The 25,817-nt window shown below is 34.4% G+C and overlaps 1 protein-coding gene across 1 annotated transcript in view; it reads left to right on the forward strand.

Annotated features, from left to right (window-relative positions):
- Nucleotides 1-6,540: 6,540 nt before the first annotated feature.
- The window catches only part of Vsx1 (Visual system homeobox 1), a 44,774-nt gene continuing 25,497 nt past the window's right edge, over nt 6,541-25,817 (forward strand). Inside the window, exon 1 of the mRNA XM_073972552.1 lies at nt 6,541-7,999. Coding sequence (XP_073828653.1) covers nt 7,354-7,999 — 646 coding nt within the window. The 5' untranslated portion in view covers nt 6,541-7,353. The remainder of the gene's footprint in view (nt 8,000-25,817) is intronic.

Here is a 25,817-nt window from a genome sequence, read left to right on the forward strand (position 1 = left end):
TCAAACAAACCAAATATAATTTAATTAATTTCTCGTTTTTAATTAATTTCTCGTTGGAAATCGAGCTTTATTATCAATAATGCATCTGAAAAAGGAAAGCCGACGACTCGAACCCACACACCCACCACTATGTGACATGACTGGTTTCGCCTTTTGGTAAAGAAGGCTCCTCAGACATATCGGAAGTGGGGGCGGCTTATACCCTTAGCATAAATGCTGAGGATATAAACAAGAAAATGCTACGAGGTGCCTTTAAAATAACCCGCGGTCTTCTTTCCGTTATTTATATTATAATTTCCAAATTGATGGTATAGGTATGTTCATTTTTTATATTTTATAAAAAAATTAAGATTTGCACATTTAAATCCAAGAATAGTCATGTTTCCTTTATTACTATGTGCTCATTACCGTGGGTATTTTCTAACCACGGACATTTTCAATATTAATCTGATATTATTCAATCTATGATAATTATTTAATAAATTTATTGTATAATTATTAAACATACCATCAAATACAACATGCACCCTCAAAAAATATTGTTAGAAATGCAGAGGAAAAAATGTAATTTCTGTGGAACTACTGTCATTCCCGTGGTTTTTAAAAAATTCTCAAATCCCATATATAAGTATAGGTTTACGACAATTATTTCAATGCGTTACAATGCTTTTTGTGAGCTGTGTAGCAAAAATTCTTCTTGTGAGAGAGTTCTTAATAATTGTCTTTGCTACAATTTTCCTATTAGTTTTGGATCAAAAATCTCGATGGTTTGTTTAGTTGTTATATGCCAAAATAGCCAAAATAGTGGATAAAGATTTCAAGTCAAAAGCGGGAGGCTCAATTTTCACCTTAGACATATGCTGTTGTAGACTTTTTTGCTCAGTACAATCCCAGGAATCAGAAACGCGACGCGCCTATTAAGGTTTTTTCTAGAGTTGTGCCAAAGGAACTATATGGAACTATCTCGTTCACTTCGCAGTTCCAATACTTAATATTACACTTTATATTTCATGATTCCGTGCGGAGTTTTTTTTTTTCTTTCTTTTTTCTCCCATCGGACGCCCCTCCAGGTGGTGGATAGGGGAACGCTCACCAGATATGGCGGGTACCGCAAAAATAAAATATCGGGGCGAACCAAAAAAAAGGAAAAAGGCAGCGTCTGATCGAGATTCGGCGGCAGCAAGCAGCGTCTGTACTCCAGTGGAGCGGCTGAAATATAGAAGGAAACTATAAACCCATCAGAAGGCAAGGGGAAACCACTGATGTATAATCCCTTGAAAACCGTACAAAACATGAACAATACAACGCAAAACAAACGGCCCTCAGTCTCCGGCAATCAGAGGGTGCTAAGAATCCCCGGAGGTAAAACTAAACAAAAACTTGTAATTGGAACTTGGAATGTGAGAAGTCTTTACGAAAGTGGAAAACTTCATAACACAATAAGCGAGATGAACCGACTCCAAATTGATATCTTAGGTGTCAGCGAAACATGGTGGACGGATTGCGGTGATTTCAGATCAGAAAATATGACGGTCTATCATTCAGGAAACCAGGAGGGTGCTCACAGAAGAGGAGTATGAGTTATTGTTAAAAATCATATAGCGGCCTGTGTCACGGGATTTGTTCCAAAGTCAGGCAGGACAATGTTGTTAAAAATAAGCGGAAAACCGCTAAATTTTAATATCATACAAGTCGAAGAATTTTATAATGTTTGCTCAGTTACTAAAGATGACAAAAAAACACGAAATAACAATAATACAAGGCGACTTTAATGCCAAGGTCGGAAACCAATAATTTGAAAATGTTACGGAAAAATATGGCCTAGGCGAACGAAATGATAGAGGAGATAGACTAGTGCAATTTTGTCAGAGGAGAGGAGATAGACTAGTGCAATTTTGTATGAAAGTGACCAATACGTACTTTTCCCTACATCCCAGACGATTATACACTTGGAAATCCCCACAGGACAATGAAAACCAAATTGTGAGAAACCAAATAGACTACCCAATAATAATAAATAAAAGATATTTCTCCAGTGTTACAAAATGTTCGACCTACCCAGGAGCAGATGTGCTATCGGATCACAACTTACTCGTCGCAAATATACGAATTAAGCTCGCATCAAATCGGACAAAACAGCCTCAAAATAAAATGAATATTGAAAAACTTAAAGACTCGGCAATCAAACATGAGCTGCTAAACAATATAATTGGCAATTACAACAGTTGAATGAAGAAAATATGCACGCATTGTGGAACAAGGTGAAAGATGTTATAAACACGACTGCAAAGATCACTCTGGGAAAGAGAACATCATCAAGAACAGAAGAATGGATTACCGACGATATTCGAGAACTATGGAATGAGCGAAGCAAATACAGAAATAAAAACTATGAAAAATACTGGGATATAAAAAAGGAGATACGATGTGCGACCCGAACAGCCAAAAATGCTAATTTGAATGCCAAATGCCAGGAAATTTAATTTCTACAAAGTATACACGATGATTTTAACCTCCACAAGAAGCTAAAGGAAGCCGCCGGAGTATATGGAAAGAAAATAACGAATCCAGTTCTAATTAACAAAAACAATGAAGCTGTCTTTGACTTGGAGGGAAGGAAGCAGATATGGGAGGAATATATTACCAATCTTTTTACTGATAGCGAACGATCACCTTATGAGGATGTTTCGGAAATTCCAAGAAGAGGGACGCCTATAACGCAGGGCGACGTAGAAGGCGCTATAAAATCATTGAAAGACAAAAAGGCTACAGGACCGGACGAAATCCCATCAGAATTACTGAAACTTATTGATTCCAACAATATACACCCACTAGTCAACCTTTTTAACTACATATACAACACTGGAGACTATCTAGAAGAATGGCTAAAATCAACCTTCATCGCAATACCCAAGAAAAATAATGCAAAACAATGCAGTGACTTCAGACTCATTAGCTTAATGAGTCATGCCTTGAAGATATTTCTAAAAATTATTCATAGTAGAATATACAAAATATGTGAAGCACACATGGGAAATACCCAATTTGGGTTTAAAGAAGGAATGGGTACAAGAGAAGCATTATACTGCATCCAAATTATAACACAAAAATGTAGGGATGCCCAGAAAGATGTATTCATGCGTTTTATTGACTACGAAAAAGCATTCGATACCGTCAAACACGATAAATTAATGGAAATATTACATGATATAGGAATGCAAGACAATGAACTTATGTGCATAAAAAGTCTCTATTGGAATCAGTCGGCAAGAATTGAAGTAAGTGGAGAACCAACAAAAGAAATTGTCATCTCAAGGGGTGTTAGACAGGGCTGTCTTCTATCTCCCTTATTATTCAATGTATATTCAGAGAAAATATTCCAAGAAACGCTAGAAGGAGAAAACGTCGGAAGAAAAATACATAGGAAAATAGTCAATAACATAAGGTATGCGGACGATGCCACGTTACTGGCTGGAAGCATATCCGGTCTCCAGAAACTTGTAGAGAAACTTGCACGTGTAAGTGAGAAATATGGCCTTAAAATCAACATGAAGAAGACGAAATATATGGCCATGCAGATGTCACCTTAAAAGTACAAGGTACAGCAATAGAAAGAGTGCGATCTTTTAAATATCTAGGGATACTGATAAACCACCAATGGGATCCCTCGAAAGAGATTAAAAGTCGTATAGAGATGGCGCGAGATGCTTTTTGTAAATACAAAAAACTTATGAAAAGCCATGACATAAACGTAACAACGAAAGTACGTTTTATAAAATGCTATGTTTGTTCGGTGCTGCTATATGGAACAGAAGTTTGGACGCTCAAATCCTCTGATGAAAGAAAATTGGAATCCTTCGAAGTGTGGATTTACCGGCGAGTACTGAAAGTACCATGGACTGCGAAAATTTCTAATGACGAAGTACTAAGAAGGATGAATGTAAGCCGACAATTAATAACAACAATAAAAAGGCGCAAAATAACGTATCTTGGACACGTATTAAGGAACAACAAATACAATATTTTACAAGCAATTTTAAAAGGAAAAATTGATGGAAGGCGTGCTGGAGGAAGAAAAGAAACATCCTGGCTCAAAAACATCATTGATTGGACAGGTTATACCGATGAAACTGATGTGCTGAATGCTGCAAGACACAGAGAGCTGACAACCACTATACAATAACATAAATATAATGCGATAAATATTAAAAAACAAAATGAATTGTACGATCACTTATATTCGGATAACGGATGAGTAAATAAAGAAGAAGATATTTCATGATGTTACTCATACGTTTTGGAACTCGTACAAGGAACTAGATTACCCAACTCTAGTTTTCTCTTCCATACAAATCGTCCCTTCCTAATAGGTATATGGGGATTTCTGAGTGAAATCGGACACTTTTTTAAAATGAGGTTTTTGATTTCTTTTACTTTTTGCTGTGGTGAAGCAGCTCATCAGCAAAACATTTTAGTATATTTTCAGATTTTTTTGACAAAAGGTTCCAGAGATATAACGCCTTGAAAAAGTCAAAAAGTCATAACTTCTTTAATATTGATCCAAATAGAAAAATCTTTATTGTATTTTTTATTTTCTTATCAGCTATCTAATAAAAAATAGAAAGAAAAATTTGCATAGGGGGCTTGGATGCAATTTTCACGATTTAATATTTAAAATCATTTTTTATCAATGATTGCACTCCTCGATTTTCTGGAACTTTTTTGTATTAAACTAGGATTAATTACAAATATTTTAAGTCCTATTTGGTAGTCGGATTTGCATAATTACTAGTTTTTCTAAATTTTTAAAAATTTGTCACTAAAGTTTTTCCTATATACAACTGTGCAAAATATGTTATTTTACCAAAAAAAAAATAATACGTTGTATTTAATAACATTACATATAATTTTGCATATAATTTTTACAGAATTCGACTTTTTCGAGGAGCGAAATATCAGGAACCTTCAATCAAAAAAAAAAAAAAAATCTGAAAATATACTAAAATGTTTTGCAGATGAGCAGCATCATCACAGCAAAAAATAAATGAAATCAAAAACCTCTTTTTGAAAAAGTGTCCGATTTCGCTCAGAAATCCCCATATTTTTGACACCATTTATTTTATACAACTAAGGGCCATTATTATTTGTGTTCTTTTACTATCTGATGGATTTGAAAACGCAAACTAAACCAATTTGGAGGTATTAAAAATACATTTTTTTCATTGAAAGTTAATGCCAAGAAGCTCCTCCTTGAAATTCAATTATCAATTTTAACTTTAAGTTGAGCGGAACGCTCTAAATCTGTTCGGTACATCCAAAATATAACATAAGAAGACTTGTAATAATGGGGGTAAGAGCCACAATCCTTGAAACAAAAATAAAATCCAAAACTTTTCAATTCAATCCATGTAATTTTTTCTGTAAATAAATCTGGAATTTCCTTGACGCCTGAAGAAGAAAAACAATTTACACTAAATATGCGCATAAGCAGCGAAAAACAAAAAAATCCTTGGCATGGGTTGGTAATTTTTTATTCCTTTGTAAGTATTTTAATCCTTTATAAGTGTAGTACAGTACTTTATATTTATTATTTTTTAACTGTCATATTTTATACAATCATACACAACGATTTCCCATAAGTTAAATTAATTTTTTCATTGCACAAATTATTCCAATTATTTGTTTATTACGCACAACAAAAATTCCATTATTACTAAATTTCTAATTTATTGTATTTGCTCTTTAAATTATCATTTCAATTAATCAAAACTGAATTAAAGAGATCTCTTCCACAGCGAAAAGAAAAAATTAAAAAACAACGGCAAATTATTAGCAAAACTGAATGCCAGTTATGCGGCTAAAAAATTTTATTCGGCAAAGCAGATGAATGAATGGATGGATGGTTGTTAATAAAATAATAATGATACGGGTTATACTACTACGGAAGCAGCATAATCAAATTAAACATTTGCTAGCTCTTTCGCACTTGTGCGACAAGGTTTAATGTATTTCCAGTGCATAGAGATTCGATTAGAGTAAAAAAGATGGCATGATTTTGTCAAGAAGAAAGAAAGAATTTTTATTCCATTGACGATTTCAATGCTCAGTTGAGATAATTTCCGAAGAGAATGAAATTCTAAATGGAATTGAGCCATTTAAGGGGAATTTTTACTGGAATTGCAATAAGAAAAGAGTGGTACAATGTCATATATTGTGAGGTTAGAGAGAAAGAGATAGGTAACGGTATCTAACCGTTAAGGGACAAATTAGAATCTTTGTATGGGAATATATATCTCATCAAAGTATCTCTCAGATACTTTCCTGAGATATCTAATTGGAAATTATGCCATGAGTTGTGATGTACAAATTGCCCCTCTCTCTTGTCATTATTATTATTTAGTGCGTTATGAGAATTCTGATTAGTTAAAAGGTAATAGCCTTATCATGTTGTTTCTTTCTAACCTTAAGGATTGGCTTGGATTGCTATGGATTGCTGTGTGTTTCATTTAAGGGTAAATATGGCGTTTTTCTTTTGTATGCGGGGGATTTGTTTCACATCTACTCATCATCATGAATGGATGGATGATGAGACGGCGACTCTTTTTGCGAGCTCTGTTCAGTTGTATGGCTTCAGTTCATTTTGGTACTTTGAGCATAACAAAACGTTGTTTGTAATCGTCCGTGGTCGTCGTCGTGTCACATTCATACATAAATCAATGACGACAAATAACAGTCAGTTCAAAAAGAACAACACTCCACCAAACAACTAACACAGCTGAGCAAGAATTTTTGCTACACAGCTCTGAGGCATAACGGAAAATCAAGTGTCGCAGAATCATAAATACGCGATTTTTTAGGATTGAAAAAAAAACATACAAAACGAACAAAAAACCAACAAAGAACGCCACTCAATGGAAAAAAACACGTGCGGAGATTAATTTCTTAAAAAAAAATAAAAATTAAAAAGTGCAATATTTAATAAAAAAAAATCAATAGAAGTGACTAAAAATACAAAAAAAAAAAAAACAAAAGTTACGACAACAAGTGTAAAATATAACAAAAGCCTAAAAGTAGGCATTGCTATTTTTAAATTGCAAAGCCCCAAGACAAGCTATGAAAAACACTGTGAAATTTGAACAAGTTATCAAAAATAAATAAATTATTAAAAATAAATACATATAAACAAAATCAAACTAAAAAATTATGGAAATTTTACAACAATTTTAAACGATCAATTGGATTTTAAGAGTTTTTGTGCTAGTTTGAAACAAAAGAAAAATTGTGAGGAACCAATTTTTTTGCCGTCGGCAAAAACAACAAAAATTTTCTTTCAAATTTAAAAACTAGCCAGCAATGCAAGCCACCAAAATGCGTACCCCATTTGCCATACAAGAAATTTTGGGCCTAGGTGTTGGTTCAGCAGCAGCTGCAGCAGCCGCCGGCTATGCCCATCCAGTACATTTGCATCAACATCCCGCCGCTGCAGCCCTGCCTCCCAGTGTTAGTACACCTCCACCCTCCTCGGGACACAACTCATCGTCATCGGCCGGTAACAATAATTCATCATCGCAACATCTTTCCGCCCAGGGCCAGGGGCAACAACAACAACAACGTTTATCCACCTCATCACCCCCACCAGCCCATACACCTAATGATTGTACAAATGCTGCCCCCATATCACCTGCCTCCTCAACAACAACACCGGGACGTCATCGAGATTCACGTTCCATTTCACCGGATGTAACCCGTTTATCGGCGGCAGCAGCAGCTGCAGCCGCCGCTGCCCATGTCCAATTGCCCGTGTTTAATCCAGCGAATTTTTATGCGGCCGCCGGTTATGCTGCCGATCATGCTGGACCGCTAAATGTGGCCGCTCATCATCATCACATGACAACGCTGGCTGCAGCCGCTTATCTCAGGGGATTTCTACCGCCGGGTTTTAGTACACCGCATGAATTTCGCGGCCACTTTCAACAGCATTTTGGTACACAATTTGCGGGTAAGTTTAGAAGTGTTTTTAATTTTTACATTTTGGGATTTAATAGTAAAGTATTAGGTAGGCAATTGATTTGCACTGCAAATCCTGAACTTTAAAAGAAGAATGTCACAATTTTGAAATGAACTTATTACCAAACCAAAAGGATGTCTATTTAAGGAACTCTTCCCCTGAAATTTTCAAATTCAACCAATTCTTCCACCAATCTTTTCCACGCTACGAAGTTTTAACTAGGAACCCTCTCGAATAATAATTGTTGGGATCCAAGAGTTTCTTCGGTAGTTCGTTCAGAATTTAGATTCGTGTGTGTGTAATTTTGTGAGGAAATTTAAATCTACTTTTAAGAAACTGTCCGAATTCAAATTCGTTATAAGTTGAATCCATCCAAATTGATTTGGTGTAAGAATTGAAATTCTTTTCTAAGAGTATTTGAAACAAGTGAACCTTAAAATACTCGTATATCAGATTCATTAAAGCCTTAAATTTTTTAATCTCCAACAAGATATGAAGATTTTTTGACTATAAGTTATAGAAGTCCGTTTTGATATTTGTTTGAATTCAGATTCGTTCAGATCCAATGATCTTTTTTGGAATTTTTCTTTTGAACTTTGCAAAGTTCACCGAGTTTTCGGTCTCTTCAAAATATGAAGGATGTTTTACCTGGGAACCATCTAGAAATGTCATTATTGCGATCCTAGAGTTTGATCGATAGTTCAGTGACTGTCCAAATTCAGATTCGTGTAGATCTCATAATGCCTTGAATGCAAACGAATGAATTTTGTACGAGAATGGAAATTTATTTTTAAGAAACTCCCCGGATTCAGAATTATATAGGCTTTGTGTAAATCATCAAATTATTCAAAATTGATTCGTAATTGAAATTAATTTCTAAGAATATTTGCACCAAATAGACTATATATCACATTTCAGTGTTTCCTTTAGGCGTCCAAGTTTTAATCTCCAACAAAATATGAAGATTGTTTTGATTAGAAGGAATTCAAACACGTGTAGATCTCATGACGCTTTCAATCACTTCGAATTAATTTTATATCCGACTCGAAATTTATTCCTAAAAAAACTGTTTGAATCTAGAATTCTCTTGGCTTCATTATTTCTTCAATTCATCCCAATTGATTTGACTGAATTGAGATTTGTGTAGGCTTCAGGAGCTCTCCAATCGCTCCAAATTGATTAGCACTTGAATTGAAAGTCATTTCTAAAATATTTACACAAAGTGGGGCAAACGATACATGAGAATTTTGTTTGACCCTTATCGAATTATCATTTCTGGGATCCAAGGAGTTTCTTATGAAGATTGTTTTGACTGGAAACCACACAATTTTTATTTTAGAAGTGCCTATGTATTTGATAATTGTCCGAATCCAGTTTCGTACTGATATCATGACGCTTCAATTCATCCCAATTGAAATTCATTCCTAAAAATTTTCAGAAATATGTATGATTTTGGTCTCCAAGGAGTTCTTTATGATGCCTCTTCATAATGCCCTGAAACAATGCGAATTAATTTGATATGACAATTCAAATTCATGCCTAAAAACTGTCTGTATTGAGATTTTTAGGCTTTAAAATCACACCAATATGTCCAATATTAGCCGTAGAAAATGTCAGCCAGCGCACACCTGGGCTGCAGCTTTAAAAAGACATTGAAAGAATTGGTTTGACTAAAAGATTATAGTTGTTCGACGTTGACTTAGGAATGTAAAGGTTAAATTCGAATCGGACATAGTAAATCTCGAAACTATATCACCAAATAGATTTAAAATCACTTGGATACACATTTGCGTCAATTTTGCTAAAGGTTTTTATTTTGAGCGGGAAAACGACTTTGTCCAATCAAAATTCTTCTGAATAACAATTTTTTGGGGAATTTGAGACGTATATTGGGATCAGTCGAAATCAGATTTATTTTGCCTTTGTAAGGCACCACAAGAACTTGTTTTCAATTTTAATGTGTCAATATATTTTTCTAGGACGTATTCATCCCGTCTTATAGCAAAATATTGGAAATTTTCGACTAGGATGCAGTGCCTTAAGATTGAAAGCGAAGTGTAGATCGAATAGTTGAGTTTTAGAAAACTTATCTAGACGTTCAGCGACTCAAATATGACTTTTGGTATTCAAAAGTTCCATAGTCCCCCTTTGAAATTCCATGCATTTAGGACTTCATTTGTCGTTGTGGCATTTTTGGATTTAAATGCAGATTCACCTGTATTCAAACTTCAAACCAAAGCGCTGAACGGATAGTTTAATTTCTGAAAATTTTCCTAGCCATTAACCATGTTTTAATTCGAAATCAATGGCTTTATTTCTGGAGATACAATTCATAACAATATCCTCGAATTTTATTTTGGGAATTCGAGAGATAAGTAACTTTGGGATCAGTCCAAATACAGAATCAATTTGGTCTTTTATAGGCATCACAAGAAGAAGTTTTCGATTTTAATGCCCCTATACATTTCTCCTCATACACCTAGATATTATTTTTGGAATTTCATAGTATCTTGCAATCAGATTCAATTAGCATTTCAGATATCTTTGTGTCATGTTTTCTATTTAAATGCAGATTCGCCTGTATTCAAACTTCAAACCAAAGCGCTGAACCGATAGTTGAGTTTCTGAAACTTTTCCTAGACATTGACCGTGTTTTTATTCGAAACCAATGGTCTTACGTGAGGAGATTCGATTCATAACAATATCCTCTTTTTTTTTTTTTTGGAATTCGAAAGGTAAATAACTTTGGAATCAGTCCAAACACAGAATTAATTTGGCATTTAAAGACATTACAAGAAGATGTTTCAATTTTAATGCGCCAATAAATTTCTCTAGGATGTATTTATCTCGTCTTACAGCAAGATATCGAATTCTTTTCTACATGTTGCACCTGAAATATCACTTTTGGTATTCCAAAAGCCCCAGTCAGATTAATTTAGTATTTTAGATATCTTTGTGGTATGTTTTGTATTTAAATACAGATCCACTTATATTCAAATTCAAAACGAAGCGTAAGTTTTATCGACACAAATAAGATTTTTGGAATTCAAAAGTTTGATAGTTCTCTTTGCAATCAATTTACGATTTTCGATATCGTTTAGTTTGGGGTGAATCAATTCCTAAGACTCTTCTTTTAGAATTCAAGATCTCATTAGTTTATTGGAAACTTGAGTCCAGATTTTCCTTCCTTTAGCCTTCTTTATGAAGCTATAATCGAGTAGATTTCATAAATAGATTGATTCCAACTTGATCGTCTCACCAAAAAATAGAAATCGCTGCGATGTCCCTGATGATGATTTAAATCCAGATTCACCTGTAGTCAAGACTCAAGACGAAGCGTGTAGTTGACTCAAATAATATTTTTGGAATTCAAAAGTTTCATAGTTCTCTTTGCAATCAGATTCATTTAGGATTTTCGATATCGTTTCTCTAATGGTTTCATTTGGGGTGAATCGATTCCCAAGACTCTTTTTTTAGAATTCAAGGTCTCATTAGTTTCTTGGAAACTTGAGTTCAGATTTTCCTTCCTTTAGCCTTCTTTATGAAGCTATAATCGAGTAGATTTCATAAATAGGTTCAACAGAGTCCAACATGATCGTCTCACCAAAACATAGAAATCGCTGGGATGACCCTGATGATGATTTAAATCCAAATTCACCTGTAGTCAAGACTCAAAACGAAGCGTAGATAGTTGAGTTTTAAAATCTTTTCCCAGACATGGACAGTATCTGTAGTCAAGACTCAAAACGAAGCGTAGATAGTTGAGTTTTAAAATCTTTTCCCAGACATGGACAGTATCTTTATTTGGAACCAATGATTTTTTTTTCTAAAATTTGAAGTCACTTAAGCTTCTTGGCTAGTTAAGTTCCGATTTTTCTTCCTTCAATCGTCCGTGTGAGCTAAAGACGACTAGATTTCGTAAGTAAATTCAACCGGCTCCAAGGTTATCGTCTCACCAAGAGATTGATTGTGAATTTAGAAGTCGAGTCGAAAAAGTCTGGTCAACATACTGAATTCAGATTCAACGTATTATTTCTTTGGAATTCTAGGACCCATTAGTTTAGTGGCATGTAATATGAATCAAGATTCAGTTAGTCCTTCTGACTGTCTGTCCAGTATGAAACTGAAGAGAAATGTATAAGGGGTGGCATGGTTTCATAATGCGAAATGAATTTGGAGATATTTCCAAAAACATTCGAAAACTATTTTTTATTATTTTGAAGACTATACTTAAAAACAAGTGCCATGGGATTTTGTAGCCAGGGCCAGCATGAAGCTGATGTGGAATATCTTACGGAAACAGATTGAACGGGCTCGCAGATCGAGAATAAGAAAATTGGAATTGTTGGCATAGTTTCAAATGCAATGTCTATATAAATATTTCTCCACAAAAATGTTTGTTATGCTTTTTAAAGCGACAAATAAGTGGAGAACTTTTGTCTGGAAAGCATTTCAAATTATTGTTTAAGAGCGGAAGAATGTTCATTAGGTACAATTGTTTCCATTGAATTCACATATTTTTAAAAGTTTTAATGAATTCTCCTCAACTATTGTTTGATCGGAATGTTCAATAAATATAAGACGACAAGCCTCTTGGGTCTTGTAGCCAGGGCCAGCATGAAGCTGATATCGTATAAATTGCCTAAACAGATTGAACTGCTTCGCATATCGATGGGAAAAATGGTACGGGTTTCAAAATGAAAATCAGAAATGAGGTATCCCATATAAAGAAAAGAATATTCCCGTTGAGGTGGGCACACATTTTCTTGTGTGCCTAAACAGATTCAACTGCTTCGCATATCGATGGCAAAATGGTACGGGTTTCAAAATGAATGTTTTAGAGCGGAAGAAGGTTCATTAGGTTCAATTGCTTCCTTTGAATTCACATATTTTTAAAAGTTTTAATGAATTCTCCTTAACTATTATTTGATCGGAATGTTGAATAAATATAAGACGACAAGCCTCTTGGGTTTTGTAGTCAGGGCCAGCATGAAGCTGATATCGTGTAGATTCAGAATATAGGTATCAGAAAATCAGAAATAAGGTATCCGATATAAAAAAAATATTCCCGTTGAGATGGGCACACATTTTCTTGTGTAGACCTTAATAGACTATGTTTTCCGAATAGTTTGGGGACAGCTACTGCCCAACTATTGTTAGATAAAAATGTGTGTTTTTTGAGTAGTTTGAGGACTGCGACTGTCCCCAATATCAATACAGACTTTTGCTAAAAGTTACAGAAATGTGATTATCCCTGGATACAGACAACGAAATTTTAACCGATATTAAGATGATCGGTGTGGCGGATAGGAGTAAGATTGATTCTTCGAGATTGCTTTCTATAGGGTCCTACTAAGATAAAGAAATATAATGTTCTTTTGAATAGTTTGAGGACTGGAATTGCCGCCAATGTCATTATAAGCTATTTTTAAAAATTACAAAACAGTTCTACTTGTCTAGTGATCGCAGGAGATACATATGTAATTTTTTTTAATATCTGATACTAAAATCATTTATTTTTTGAAGTGTTTACCGCACATCTCTTCTCCATTCTAAAGGCACATCAAACTGCTCTCCTTTTCAGACTGCATGCAATTTCCTGAAATTTCCCCAACCTCCTCCTACCTCTTGATTAGCTTTACACTCAAGATCTCAAGCTAATTAGTGCATATACGGGCTTTTGTCATTTGTTTTTTTTGTCGCTGCTCTTGTTGGGTGTGTGTCTGGGTATGATATAAGATGTTGCAGTTGCCTCTTTTGGTTTCATGCACTCTGTGCAGAACTCTTAGACATTTTTTAACCCATCCATTGGATGTACTTGACGCAAAGACAAAAGAAATACAAGATACAAGCTTACAAACATATATAAAAGCGGGATCCAAACAAAATGCAAAAAAAAAAACTCTAAGAAAGGCAATAAGAAACAAAATGAAAAAAAAGGTAACATTTGGGGGCGCCAGCCTAGCTAGCCATGCACAAAACAATGCCGGTGGTTTCTTCAATGTCAAACAAAGAAAAAAGACGAAGAAACAGACATTTATCATACATACAGATTTACATGGCAAATATACATATATACATATATACACACATGTGTATTTATGTATATATTTTTGTATGTGGAAAAAATTGCCTCAACCACATTCTATCACAAGTGGGCTAACTTAGCTATCTAAGATGCAACAACACTTCAAATGCAACATTTTGTTAAAATACACAGTAAAGAGAAGTGGGAGGAGAGGGGAAAGATACACACATGTGTGTGGGAGAAAGGCATATATACATAGGGTCGGTTTTGGTTTTGCCTCCTAACTGTAACCAAGACCTTTTGAAATGGTCCCTGCATATGGCCATCAGGCCGTATGGTGGCTTTACTCATCCGTTCATAGATTTCTCAAGACCTTTGTGTGTGCGTTTCTTTTTTTCAAGACTGTTGCCATTCTTAAAGTCTTCTTCTTGTTGTTTTTCTTGTGTATTTTGTCTAGAAACAATGCCGCCCCTAACAAAATAAGCTTATAAAGCTTATGAATACATAATTCGCTCTTCTTATTTACATAGAATGCATTCATGTAACTTGGTTTTTTCGTTAAGATATGTTGGCTAGAGGTTTTCACTTTATAACTAAAAGCCAACCAAGTGGCAACTCTAATAAGCCTTATGCATAGAACGCCATGCATGAATAGAAAGAAATAAAAACAACAGCGGCCAACTAAAAGTATACTTTGGGTTTAAAGAGAATTACCATACGACAAGACACTAAAAAGGCAACCGCCAGCCTAAATACATGCTTGCGGTTTAAAGGAAGTATCCACATGACAATAAGTAGGAGCTTTTTGAAGTACTAACCATGCAAAGGCAGTTTAAAGAAGTCGGCTTAGTTCAAAGCTAGAAAAGCGCTAATTTCTAAGGCATCCTACCAAAGTCGGCGGTTCTTTTATTTCGCGCTAATCAAATTCCAAAACATTTTATAGCATAAATGACACAAAGCATAAAAACGATAGAGAGTTTCTAGCATGAGAAGAATATTCAGAGCATGTTTCACTTTTATGTAGGGCGTATGTATAATAACGTCAAGGGACAGCCATTGAAAACATTAAAGAAAGAGCCAGCATTTGATTAGCTATCTTCATGAATAGGTTGAATAACAAAAGCTTCGTTATGACAGATCTGTGGAATGATTGGAATTGTTTCTGACGAATAATATCAGACCATAAAGGCTGGGATTTTTGTCATCATAAGTCAAAAGTTGTGTCTTAAGTACGAAGTGAAGGCGAAAAAATCTCAAACAATATCCAAATAGTATCGAATTTGACACAAAACTCCCTCATAGGTTAACATATGGTCCAGCTTTCCCGACTGTTTTTCTGTCGGCACTACAAGAAATTCTTTTCAGGTTGGCAGAAAGTAGCCAACTTGTGGCAGTGGCGGCTGGTATTCTTGCTTAAGTAATTTCTGATAAAAGTCAAAGGGCAACTTAGATCGAATTTTGCTCGGCAGTCCTTTATTCTTTTATCAGAAATAACTTAAGCAAGATTGCCATGCATCCTTTTAAGGCCTCGGTACATAAGCGGCATGCATTCTTTCTTATGTCTCTTTTGAAGAGAGAATAAAAAAACAAAGGCCAACTTAGTTCGAATTTGGCTCTGCCTTTCCTTTTTCTTTCGTCAGAAATAACTTAAGCAAGAATACCATGCTGCTAATGTACTGAGACTTTTGGATTTCTTCTTGATTTTCTTCAGAGCATTCAAGGTCCGACCATGTCTGGATCAACAAATCCTTTGTAAGTCGTCACTAAGGCCGATACTTTAGGGTGATTGCACAGCAACCTATTTAGAATTTGGTTCGTGCCGTTCTTTATTCTATTGCCAGAAATGAATTAACCAAGAAAACGAAGCGGAAACAATAAACAACAAAAATCTATTGAGTTTTGACTTCAGTCATTTCTGGTAAAGGAAAAAAGAACAGCAATCCTCGAACTAATTTGCCCTTTGCGTTTTAGTCTTTTACCTGTAATAACTTAAGCAAGAAAGCCAGCCGCTTATGTACCGAGGCTTTAACATCGTAGCTCTCTTTACTTTCCTCACGTCTTGAAATTGACTTTTAATTTACCACTTTCCTAAATATCGCATTCAGGATACGGAAGTTCTAAATTCCCAAATCGACGGATGGTTCCGAAAGCTTTTTTGGTCTAGGAGAAACATCAAGGATTTTTGTCTATCCTTTCACCTTTGAATCGCAAAATTTTTCTAGGAAAATGACCTCAGATTAGATACGTCGGTACATGTGAAATTAAATTGAAATTTCTACCTTCCAAGAAGTCTTTGTAAAGGTCCAGCTCAAGTTGATGTACATATTAAGTTCCCATCTTCACATTCATACTTAATAATGTATTGAAGATGGAGCGATGTTCAAGATCCCCAAATCGATGGGTAATGTTTCGACGTCTTTTTTGGGATAATACTGGGAGAACGATCTGTGATTTTCTCATATCCGTACGTCTTTGAATCAACTTTGATTGCTCCCAGAAAAACTTGCAGTGGTCTCGCCCACACTTATGAATCCTCAAATTAACGAATAATATTCGCAATTTTGATAGGAAGATTATACTCTGGCTCTGTAATTATCTTCTGAATCCGAATACGGATTTAAACTGTAGAATATTATTTTTCGTATTTTTAAATGTCATCGATATGCAGGCACATCTCCACTGCTAAAATCCTTGATTAATCAAGCACAGTCTAGGCGTTAACCAGAAGAATTCAATGTGCAAGTCACTCATCCATCTAGAATTGGTGAAGAGCATGCATGTCCTTCCCGTGACTGAAATACTTTCTCCACCGGTCTTCTGCGTTCCGTCTCTAGCTGATATTTATTTATAATTTTGAATAGGATTCATGTTTATGGACTCATTGTATGCTGTAGGGTTTAATTTGTCTTTCGAAGTTGAATTCGTCTTTCCAAATTTCATAGTACGTTTATATATATCCGGATTTAACAAACCCACTGGCTTTCAAATGTCAATTCCTTTGCGTATACGTCAAAAAAAATCCTCATTAAGAACGTTAACCCTCCAAAAGGCTATAATATAAACATGGCCTTAGCTACAGAGATTTCAATTTTCCAGAGTCGCATTGCCCAGCTTATTTATTGAACTACTGAATAGAACTCCAATACCTCAACTACTTGTATTGGGTATATCCGTCGAGTTCTGTAGAATTTCTGTTGATGGTCATATTGAAGTCTGTAGTTATACATTTCTACATATTTCTTAAGTCGATGGTCAGACTAGCACGATTTCAACATGGCGACGTCAAGTTTATAGGCGAGGGGTATGAAGTAGTGAAACCCATGTACATGGTTTTCTGTGTTTGTTGTGTTGCCTCTTCTTGTTCTTCGTTGCAAGATTTTTTCTTCAATTTTCTTTCATTTTTATTTTCTCAAGCAAACGTTAACAGCAAAACAAACATAAATATATTTAATAAAAACATTTAATTAATGAAATAGTGAAAATTTAACTATTAATATTAATTTAATTATTAATGTTAGTTATTTTGTGTTGTTTTTTGGTTTATTTACATATGTCTTTTTTTGTTTTTATTGACATGAGAAACACAACAAACGCGAATGGTAAAATAAAGAGGACACGCAAAGATCTTAAATTTCGCGTTAACGTGTGTGGACATTAACGAAATTTGAAAAGAAACTTTAACGAACTTGTTTTCATGAAACCTTGCTAGTCTGACCATCGACTAACGTGCATGAATGAGGAAAGACTGAGCCAATGCTGATTTTTTTCCCTCGATCAATTTTTATAGTACTGTCGTCGAAAATTGTCGAAATACTGCAGATGATTTTCAAAATCAAATCATGACTTGAACTCCTATTTCTCCCCTAGTTCTGGCATTAGATATCGAGTTCTTGAAGCTGGCATTGTGGAATTCACAGATTCTTTTAAGATCTTCTTCGATTTGTCATCTCAAAGTGTGGAGTGGGCGTCTTCCTCTTCGACTTCTCTGTGGATTCCTGACATATTCTTCAATTATATGCTCCTACTTTGTCTACTTATGACCAGCATATAAATGCGTGTGCTTTAACTCAATAGGACCTGTTTATGTAGGCTGACGGCGCATACAAACGCCACTTGGCACTATTGGTTTTATATGCTTTGCAGCACAACATGTTAACAGTGCAAATTGTTTTTCAGCTCGAATAAAAAAGCTTCTATAGGTTTAGTAGAATGTAAAATCGGTTTAGGCTCTGTAGAACTTCTGACATTATTTTCATAATCTTCGTGCTTTTATATTATATAATTAAAGATAACGGTATTTAATCCTAGATTTTGTTTACTTAATATGTTCTTAATCATAACAATAACAATCCTTAAAACAACAGCTGCTACTTAAACTACTATCAGCTGATCAATATTAAGGTAGATCACATTGATTGATTCATCGTTAAATAATAGGTAAATCTGCAAAAATTCTTTTAAAAATACTAAAATTTTAGAGATATGTATAATAAAGGGCTCGGCACATACGGTCGTCGTAAGTCGCCTCAAGCGTTAAAAACAACAACCACATGAAAAAAGTGCAAGTGATGCCAAGTTTGTCTTTGAAGTTTTCATGTGATTGTTGTAACGCGAACGGACCGTATGTGTCGAGGCCTTAAAGGTTATGTTCAAATCTTTCCACACCACACAATGTTCATAAGTCTTAAATCCCCTTTATACCTTTCTCCATTAATTTCTATTCCATTTTAAATTAACTCCGAGTTAAAAATAAAACACACGTTTTTTTTATAAAAATAACCGCCATTTGTGAACCATAACAATTTGACACCTCTGGTCTGGCGGTTAGACTTGTTTTCCCTGTCTTGCTGCTGCTGCTTGTTCTTGTTGTCATTGGAGGTGCGTGTGTGTTAAAGTATTTGTTTATAAATATCAGTCGACGCATACATTTAAAGATTCCAATTAAATGCCATCATCCCTTCAACGAAATTACGGGTTTTTGTTGTTGTTGGTTTTTGTGTTTAATTAGCATTTAACACATACAAGTATACATATTTTTTTAATAAAAATAGGTGTGAACATTTAATTTGATGAAAGGGGTAGGTAGATTTTATTACTACGAAAGGTGTTTCTTTTTGTTCAAAAGCACTCAGAGTAATGCTTTGTTTACATTTACAAAATCCACTCGATTTAAACAGTCAATTCCTTTGTGTATACGTTAAATTAAAACTCATTTGGAATACATTGGATTAAGAAGGTGTTACATCAAATCATACCAAACGTCAAAATTGTTCACAATAACGCATTACTGTGAATTGCTTGTTTACATTCTGTATGTGATTTTATTAACAATAATGCATTTTGACAACTAGTGTGATAATCAGCTGTTTCCCCCGTTGTACCTGTATTATTGTGCCATGATTTGACGTTTAAGCAATGGATTTGACAGTTGAAATCGAGTGGATTTCGTAAATGTAAACTTACTATAAGATTCACGGAGAAACATTTTGGTGACAGTTACATAAGGAACAGCTGATCTGTTTTAGGGACTACAAGGTAGATTTTTACCTCATAACAGATAAATGACACTCAATGGGGATAAGAAGAGCGAATGAAACCATCGATCAGGCCACAGTCTATACAGTCGGCCATTCAGAGTTCTGTTAAGAACTTTTGACAACAAACAAAATAGATTGTTCATTATTGTGATTTGATTTCCTTTGTATTTTCATGCCACAATAATGTATTTGACAGCAAACTAAATAGTTAGGGCTAACTAGTTTGGGCTGAGTGTCCGACTGTATAGACTGTGGATCAGGCTTCGCAGCTCAGAAGAGCTAAAAGCTAAGACTCAATCAATTCTTTGCTTTCCGAAGCCAAATTATAGAGGAGATCGACGGTAGAATGGCAAAGAGGCCCTGGCATTCCTTTATAATTTGACATTTGGAAAGGAGATGAGCTGATTGAGTTTTGACTTAATATTTCTTTATTACAGCACATTTACACCAAACGAATTTTTATAAAAGTCATTACAGTTGTCATCTACATGAGATATATGTCAAATAATTTATGCGATTTCCCAAAACACCAGTTTTAGTCAACTTTGACCGGATTATGTAATTAAAACCTCATGAAGAAGGTTAACTCGGCAAAAGCTCCAATGCTAATGGGATATAACTAACCAGTTGTTGAGTACTAAACAGCTTTAAGTTGATTTATGGATACAATAGTTGCCGCTACACAATCATCAAGACATTCGTGCCAAAATTAGAAGAAATGTAAAACAGAACAATTAGTTTTAATAAACAATTTCACACATTTAACTTCCTCATAATTGTCCTTTTCTCTATCTTTCCCTTTAATAGTTAATCAAATACCCTCTTTATTATAATCAAATTAAGCACTTCCTTTTACCGCAAAACTAATAGACAACTTCAGTTATTTTGAATGGCATTAGGATAGGAAAAAATATAACAACGGCAAAAACTACAATAGTCATAGAGTAATCAAATTATGTTTTCACTGTAATTTTATACTACAGAAGAAGAATGAAAAGAAGAAATAACAGACTAAAGAATAGGATGTCCGGACTTAACACCTATTGTGCGAAAAACCATAACTTAAGTACCTAAAGAATCAACAACACCTTCTTAAGTCATGGAGGCATAAACACACGTACACACACTCAAAGAATAGTCTCAAATAAATCCACGCCATGATAGAAGAAAACCTCAATGATTGTGTTAACCTGCACTTCCTTATAGACTGGCATAGCATACTGACTGGTTGGCTGGCTGAGCAATGTGGTTTCTTGCCTTTTTTCGTGCTACCTGCTGATATTCTAACAACATCAGCTTTCTCAACTGACAATCGCTTTTGCTTTGACGAAATGTCTAACACAACATCAATCAAAACAAAGCTGAAGGATACTCACACACGTTCTAAACAGTTCCTATTATTGAAAAAAAAGCAACGGCTAAAATAGATAATCATGTGAGGTGTGAGAAAGTGAGTGGTATAATCAGTAAAGAAAATCAAAATAATTAAAAAAACTGATGGTTCTTCAAAAACATTCCAGCAATTCATAAAATCTTTTCTGGCAAAAGAACAAATTCCAACTAGGTTGTCCTTAGACTTTCTGTCTTTTATCAAAAATAACTTGGGAAAGAAAGCCAGCCGCTCATGTTCCGATGCGTATACAACAAATAAATCCTCATAAGGAAAGTTAAACGGTGTTTGCATTAGAGCTTTTTGCCGGGTTAACCTTCTTTATGAGGATTTATTTGACGTTTACGCTATGGAATTGATATTTGAAACCGAGTGGGTTTATTAATTTCGGGTATAAGGCAAGAGCAAAAAGCTATATTGTGAACATGGCGTTATACCCATTTCCAGTTTGTGCATGTGGAAGTTGGAGATGATTCAAATTTTTCTTCTTTTTTTCTTTTTATTTCATTTTACTTTTTATCACGACGTTCTAAATAGTTGTTGAGTTCTAAGCAGCTGATCTCTATTAGGGATCCTTAGAAATGCCTTGGACTCATGGCACAATAATAAGGTACAGCGCCAAAAACGGCTGATTTTCAGACTAGTTGTCATAATGCATTATTGTGATTAAAATCTCATACAAAATGTAAACAAGCAATTCACAGCAATGCATTATTGTGATCAAATTTGACGTTTGGTATGATTTGATGTAACACCTTCTTATTCCACCATGCTTGGACTTAAAGATATTCTTTCAATTCATGGCTTAAGTTTTGATATCTTTACCCAATTTGTTTCATGCACCTCTTAAATTTTACCATATTTTCTTTGTCATTACTATTCCAAAAAGAAGGAAGTACATTGTTTGAATACGAGAAGAATGAAAACACTAAAGAATGTTAATGACACATAAACTAACCAACAAAGAAAGGTGCAAATTGTTGTTTGCTCATCATAAACAAACAACAACAGCAACATCACTGACACGCCATGTCATCCCTACAACAAAACACTTGGCAGTAGTAGTAATAGGAAGAGAGTAGAAGTGCCAAAAAAGGTGCGAAAAAGTAGGCGTTTGCCCATTTACTTTTATGTAAACATTAGACCTCCTTTACACCACACAGTGGCACAATACTCTCAAAGCAAATATGAGCCTTAGTCAAGGCCTGGCCTAAGTAGGCAAAGAAACTACCTAGCTAGCTATCTAATTCTCTATTGTTGTTTATCCTCAACACACTTTACAGTTTCAAGTGAGGGCTAACAAACGTTAACCACAAAAACCACATAAAGCCCAGCATAGAAGTGGAAAAAGGTACGTATGTTTTGGCCAAAAAAGAAATTCTTGTGAATTATCCTGTTTTCTTTTCACACTCTCAAGTAGGGAATTTATTTCTTCAACGTAGAGTTTGGATTATTTGTAAGTAAAAGGTACTCAAGTAGTAGTTGCTACTGTTCCTCAGGAATGAAAGTATGCAACGTAAAAAGGTATAATCTACAAGAAGAAAACCATTTTTCTTCAGGGGCAGCCAAAAAGTCAATATTATTCTTGTAATAATCACCCATTATACGACAACAACACATGTCCTTTTTTTCTTCTTGTCTTACTAAAGGGTCAGGATATGTATTAGAAATCAATCCATATGCCTTTTTCTTTTTGGGAGTTTTCACACATTTTTTCCTTTTCAATTTTTGTTGTTAACACGTATCCACTTATTTGAATGACCCTAAGCGAGCAGCAGTGAGGAGAGAGGTAAATGAAACTATTATTAACACCCAAAATATTGGTGATATTTCTTACGCCTTCTAAAGGGATGTTGGACTGTAAATGACAGTGTTTTTTCTATTTTTCAAGTATTGTTTTGGGTGATTTTCTTCCACTTTTTCCATCAAGGGGTGGCAGATCATTTGTCACAAATTGACCAATTATTGAACGGTTGCATGTGTTGGATAGTTTTTGAATGGAAAGGTTAATGGAATTTAGGTAGGAAGAATAAATCGATTACAGAGAATGGGATTTAAATATATTTTGTTTATGGGAATTAAATGGATTACGTTTGAGGGGGATTAAGAGAGCCAAACTTGTGGATTGTTGAGGATTTCTTTGTGAAGGTTCCGTAGAGTCATAATCGTGGATTATTGAAGGATGTGTTGTAAATTTTTCAAGTTCAAACATTTTTATAAACGGCTGACCCAGCTATACTCGTATAGTATTAAAGAATGACTATTTATTCGATTACTTTTTTCTTTTTATTTCATTTTACCTTTCCGAAAGTTGTGGAAAATTATCGCTGCATCTTAAATTCTAAACAGTTGTTGAGTAGTTCTAAACAGCTGATTTATACAAGGATTCCTTAAGCCGAAAAAAAATAATTGTTTGAGTATAGGTTTGCGTCATATCTGGTAAAAGAATAAAAGACAAAGCGTAATTTCGGAAATCCATTTAATTTCATTTGACGTATGTATAAGCAATGGAATTGAAGGTTAAAATCGAGTGGATTTCGTAAATGTAAACGTACGGTTAGCTGGATTTATCGATCAGAGTCTGCTGTTTATTTTCTCTTCTATACCCATTGTTGCTTTCTTGCAGCATGATGCAATAAATAAGGTAAAGCAGTAACTACAACAACCAGACTATTTTGATTGAAAGTACTTCAAGCTGTCAAAATTTTTGTTTACGTGTTCACACGATTAATTCACAATAAAAGCGAATTTGGCAAATTGTGTGAAATCAGCTGACGTTATTTATTTTAAATTTGATTTATAGATCCCCATCTCAAACTATGTTTACATTAAAGTAATAGAACTAAAACATCTGTATCTATCTAAATAAAAACTGATTTACAGTGGCACTTAGATCTTGATATTTATTTGACATATAAGCAATGCGATTGACAATTAGATATAAGAGCGCTGCCCTTAGCTTTCAAAAGAAAAAAAAAACATATATTCCAAATATTTGTCATATAAAGCGATTACCAGGAAAAACTACTTTAAAAAACTGCTGATTAAACCTCAAGTACCTTCATCGAGAGAAAAAAATTGTTACAAATTTCCAGCCACCTTAGAAACCCAACAAATTCAAGTGGCACACTTCCTAGAATTTTCTTAACATAACCAAAATTGTTTGGTGATTATTTTTCTTTGGCACTTGGAATGAAAACAAACCACAAACAAGCAACCTGGTAACACCAATGTTCTTGCTGGTGTCTATGTTAGAAAAACAAGACCATGTGAAACAATTTTCTAATAATTTGATCTGTTAGCTACGCTGGCCATAATGGTTATGGGGATGACAATGACAATCTGAAGTATCTTGTAATGATCCCAAAAAATAAAAGAAAAATTAGGACTTACCAAACAGTTGGTTTCTTAAACTACGAACTCAAGTGTCAGGGCCTGACAACAACAGCAGCAGTGGCAACCTCTAAAAACAACCTGTGAATTTGATAATTTGCTTGTTTGCCTTTTTCTGTTGTTGTTTATTTTTTCTAGAAAACCAATTTTCAAATTATCTCTTAAGAAATGTTTATTTATTTTAGTTTTATTAAAAAAAGGGGACAGACACACAAACTACACCTAGAGTATGTGTTTGAGTAGGGGATTTTTTCTTCTTGTTACTATTTTTTAATTAAAAAATTATTAAGAAAATAATGACTAAAGAGTTTTTGCTTTGTTTTCTAGTGAGAGAGAAAGGTCAGGCAATTTTACAAAAGGTTTTTGGGGAAGAAGTAATTAAAGAAGTCATAGCTAGAGACTCAGGGATATTTGGCAAACCTTATAAATATCAATATTTTACATGTTCACCAAAATTTTTGTTGTGTGGCCTAAAACACATATTATTAAATAGTTTTTCTTTTTATTTCATTTTGCCTTTTTAAAGGTTCTCTTTTTTGATTTGAAGGCTGCATTTTTGTACCACAAAAAGATCAATTTTGTTGTGGGTTTTCCTCAACACTTAATCCTTGATAATGATCTTCGATCCTTACTTTCCGGCAACATAATTGCCTTTACTGCTCATATTTCTTTGCGAAAAAATACAATTTTTACTAGAAAATATCTTATTTCACCACTATTTAACAAATTTTGCCATTTCCTGCTTATTTCCCTTTACCTTTCTTTGCAGATTTTTATCTTCATCACCAATATCAATTGAGTCTCTCTTCCTTATGCCTTTTTTATTGGAGGTAAAAACTCCCCCTTTTTTCAAATGCCTATGATGGCAACTCGATAATTTGTTTAAGTTATTTTTCAATTAAATTCTAATGGATTGTTTTGTGTGAACGTTGAGTAAGAAAGAGAGAGAGAGGGAGATAGAGATATTATGGCTTATATGCTGTGTATTATTGGCGTGCGTGTGTGTGTGCCGGGGTATAATAAATTTTTGTCACAAACATGTAATTTCATTAAATTTTAAAAACGTAATCTAACTACTAATTTTGTCAACATTTATTGCCTATTAGATAGCAATTTTTATTGAAAACCCTTGGGTTGAGAAATAAGGTTTACAACATACGCAAATATTGTGTGTAAAAGGTGGGAGTTTTTAAAAAGAAAAGGGGAAATAATTGAAAAGGGAACAACTTGAGGATGAAAAAAGTCTTCTCTGAACAGGGAGAGACTTAGAATACGTTTATACAGGTACTTATTATCATGAAAATCATAAATCAAGATAGTTTCATTATCATAACAAGAAACTCCAGTGTAAAGGTACTCTAAGTATTAAGTCACATTTACATCTAACAGGTTTTACTAAACTGCGCCATTTATGTTGTCACTTCCATTGCATATCTGCTTATAAATTACGTACATATTTGC

The sequence above is a fragment of the Musca autumnalis genome, unplaced genomic scaffold, assembly GCF_047663935.1.
Source record: "Musca autumnalis isolate F117 unplaced genomic scaffold, ASM4766393v1 scaffold_3, whole genome shotgun sequence".
In the NCBI taxonomy this organism is placed as follows: Eukaryota; Metazoa; Arthropoda; class Insecta; order Diptera; family Muscidae; genus Musca; species Musca autumnalis.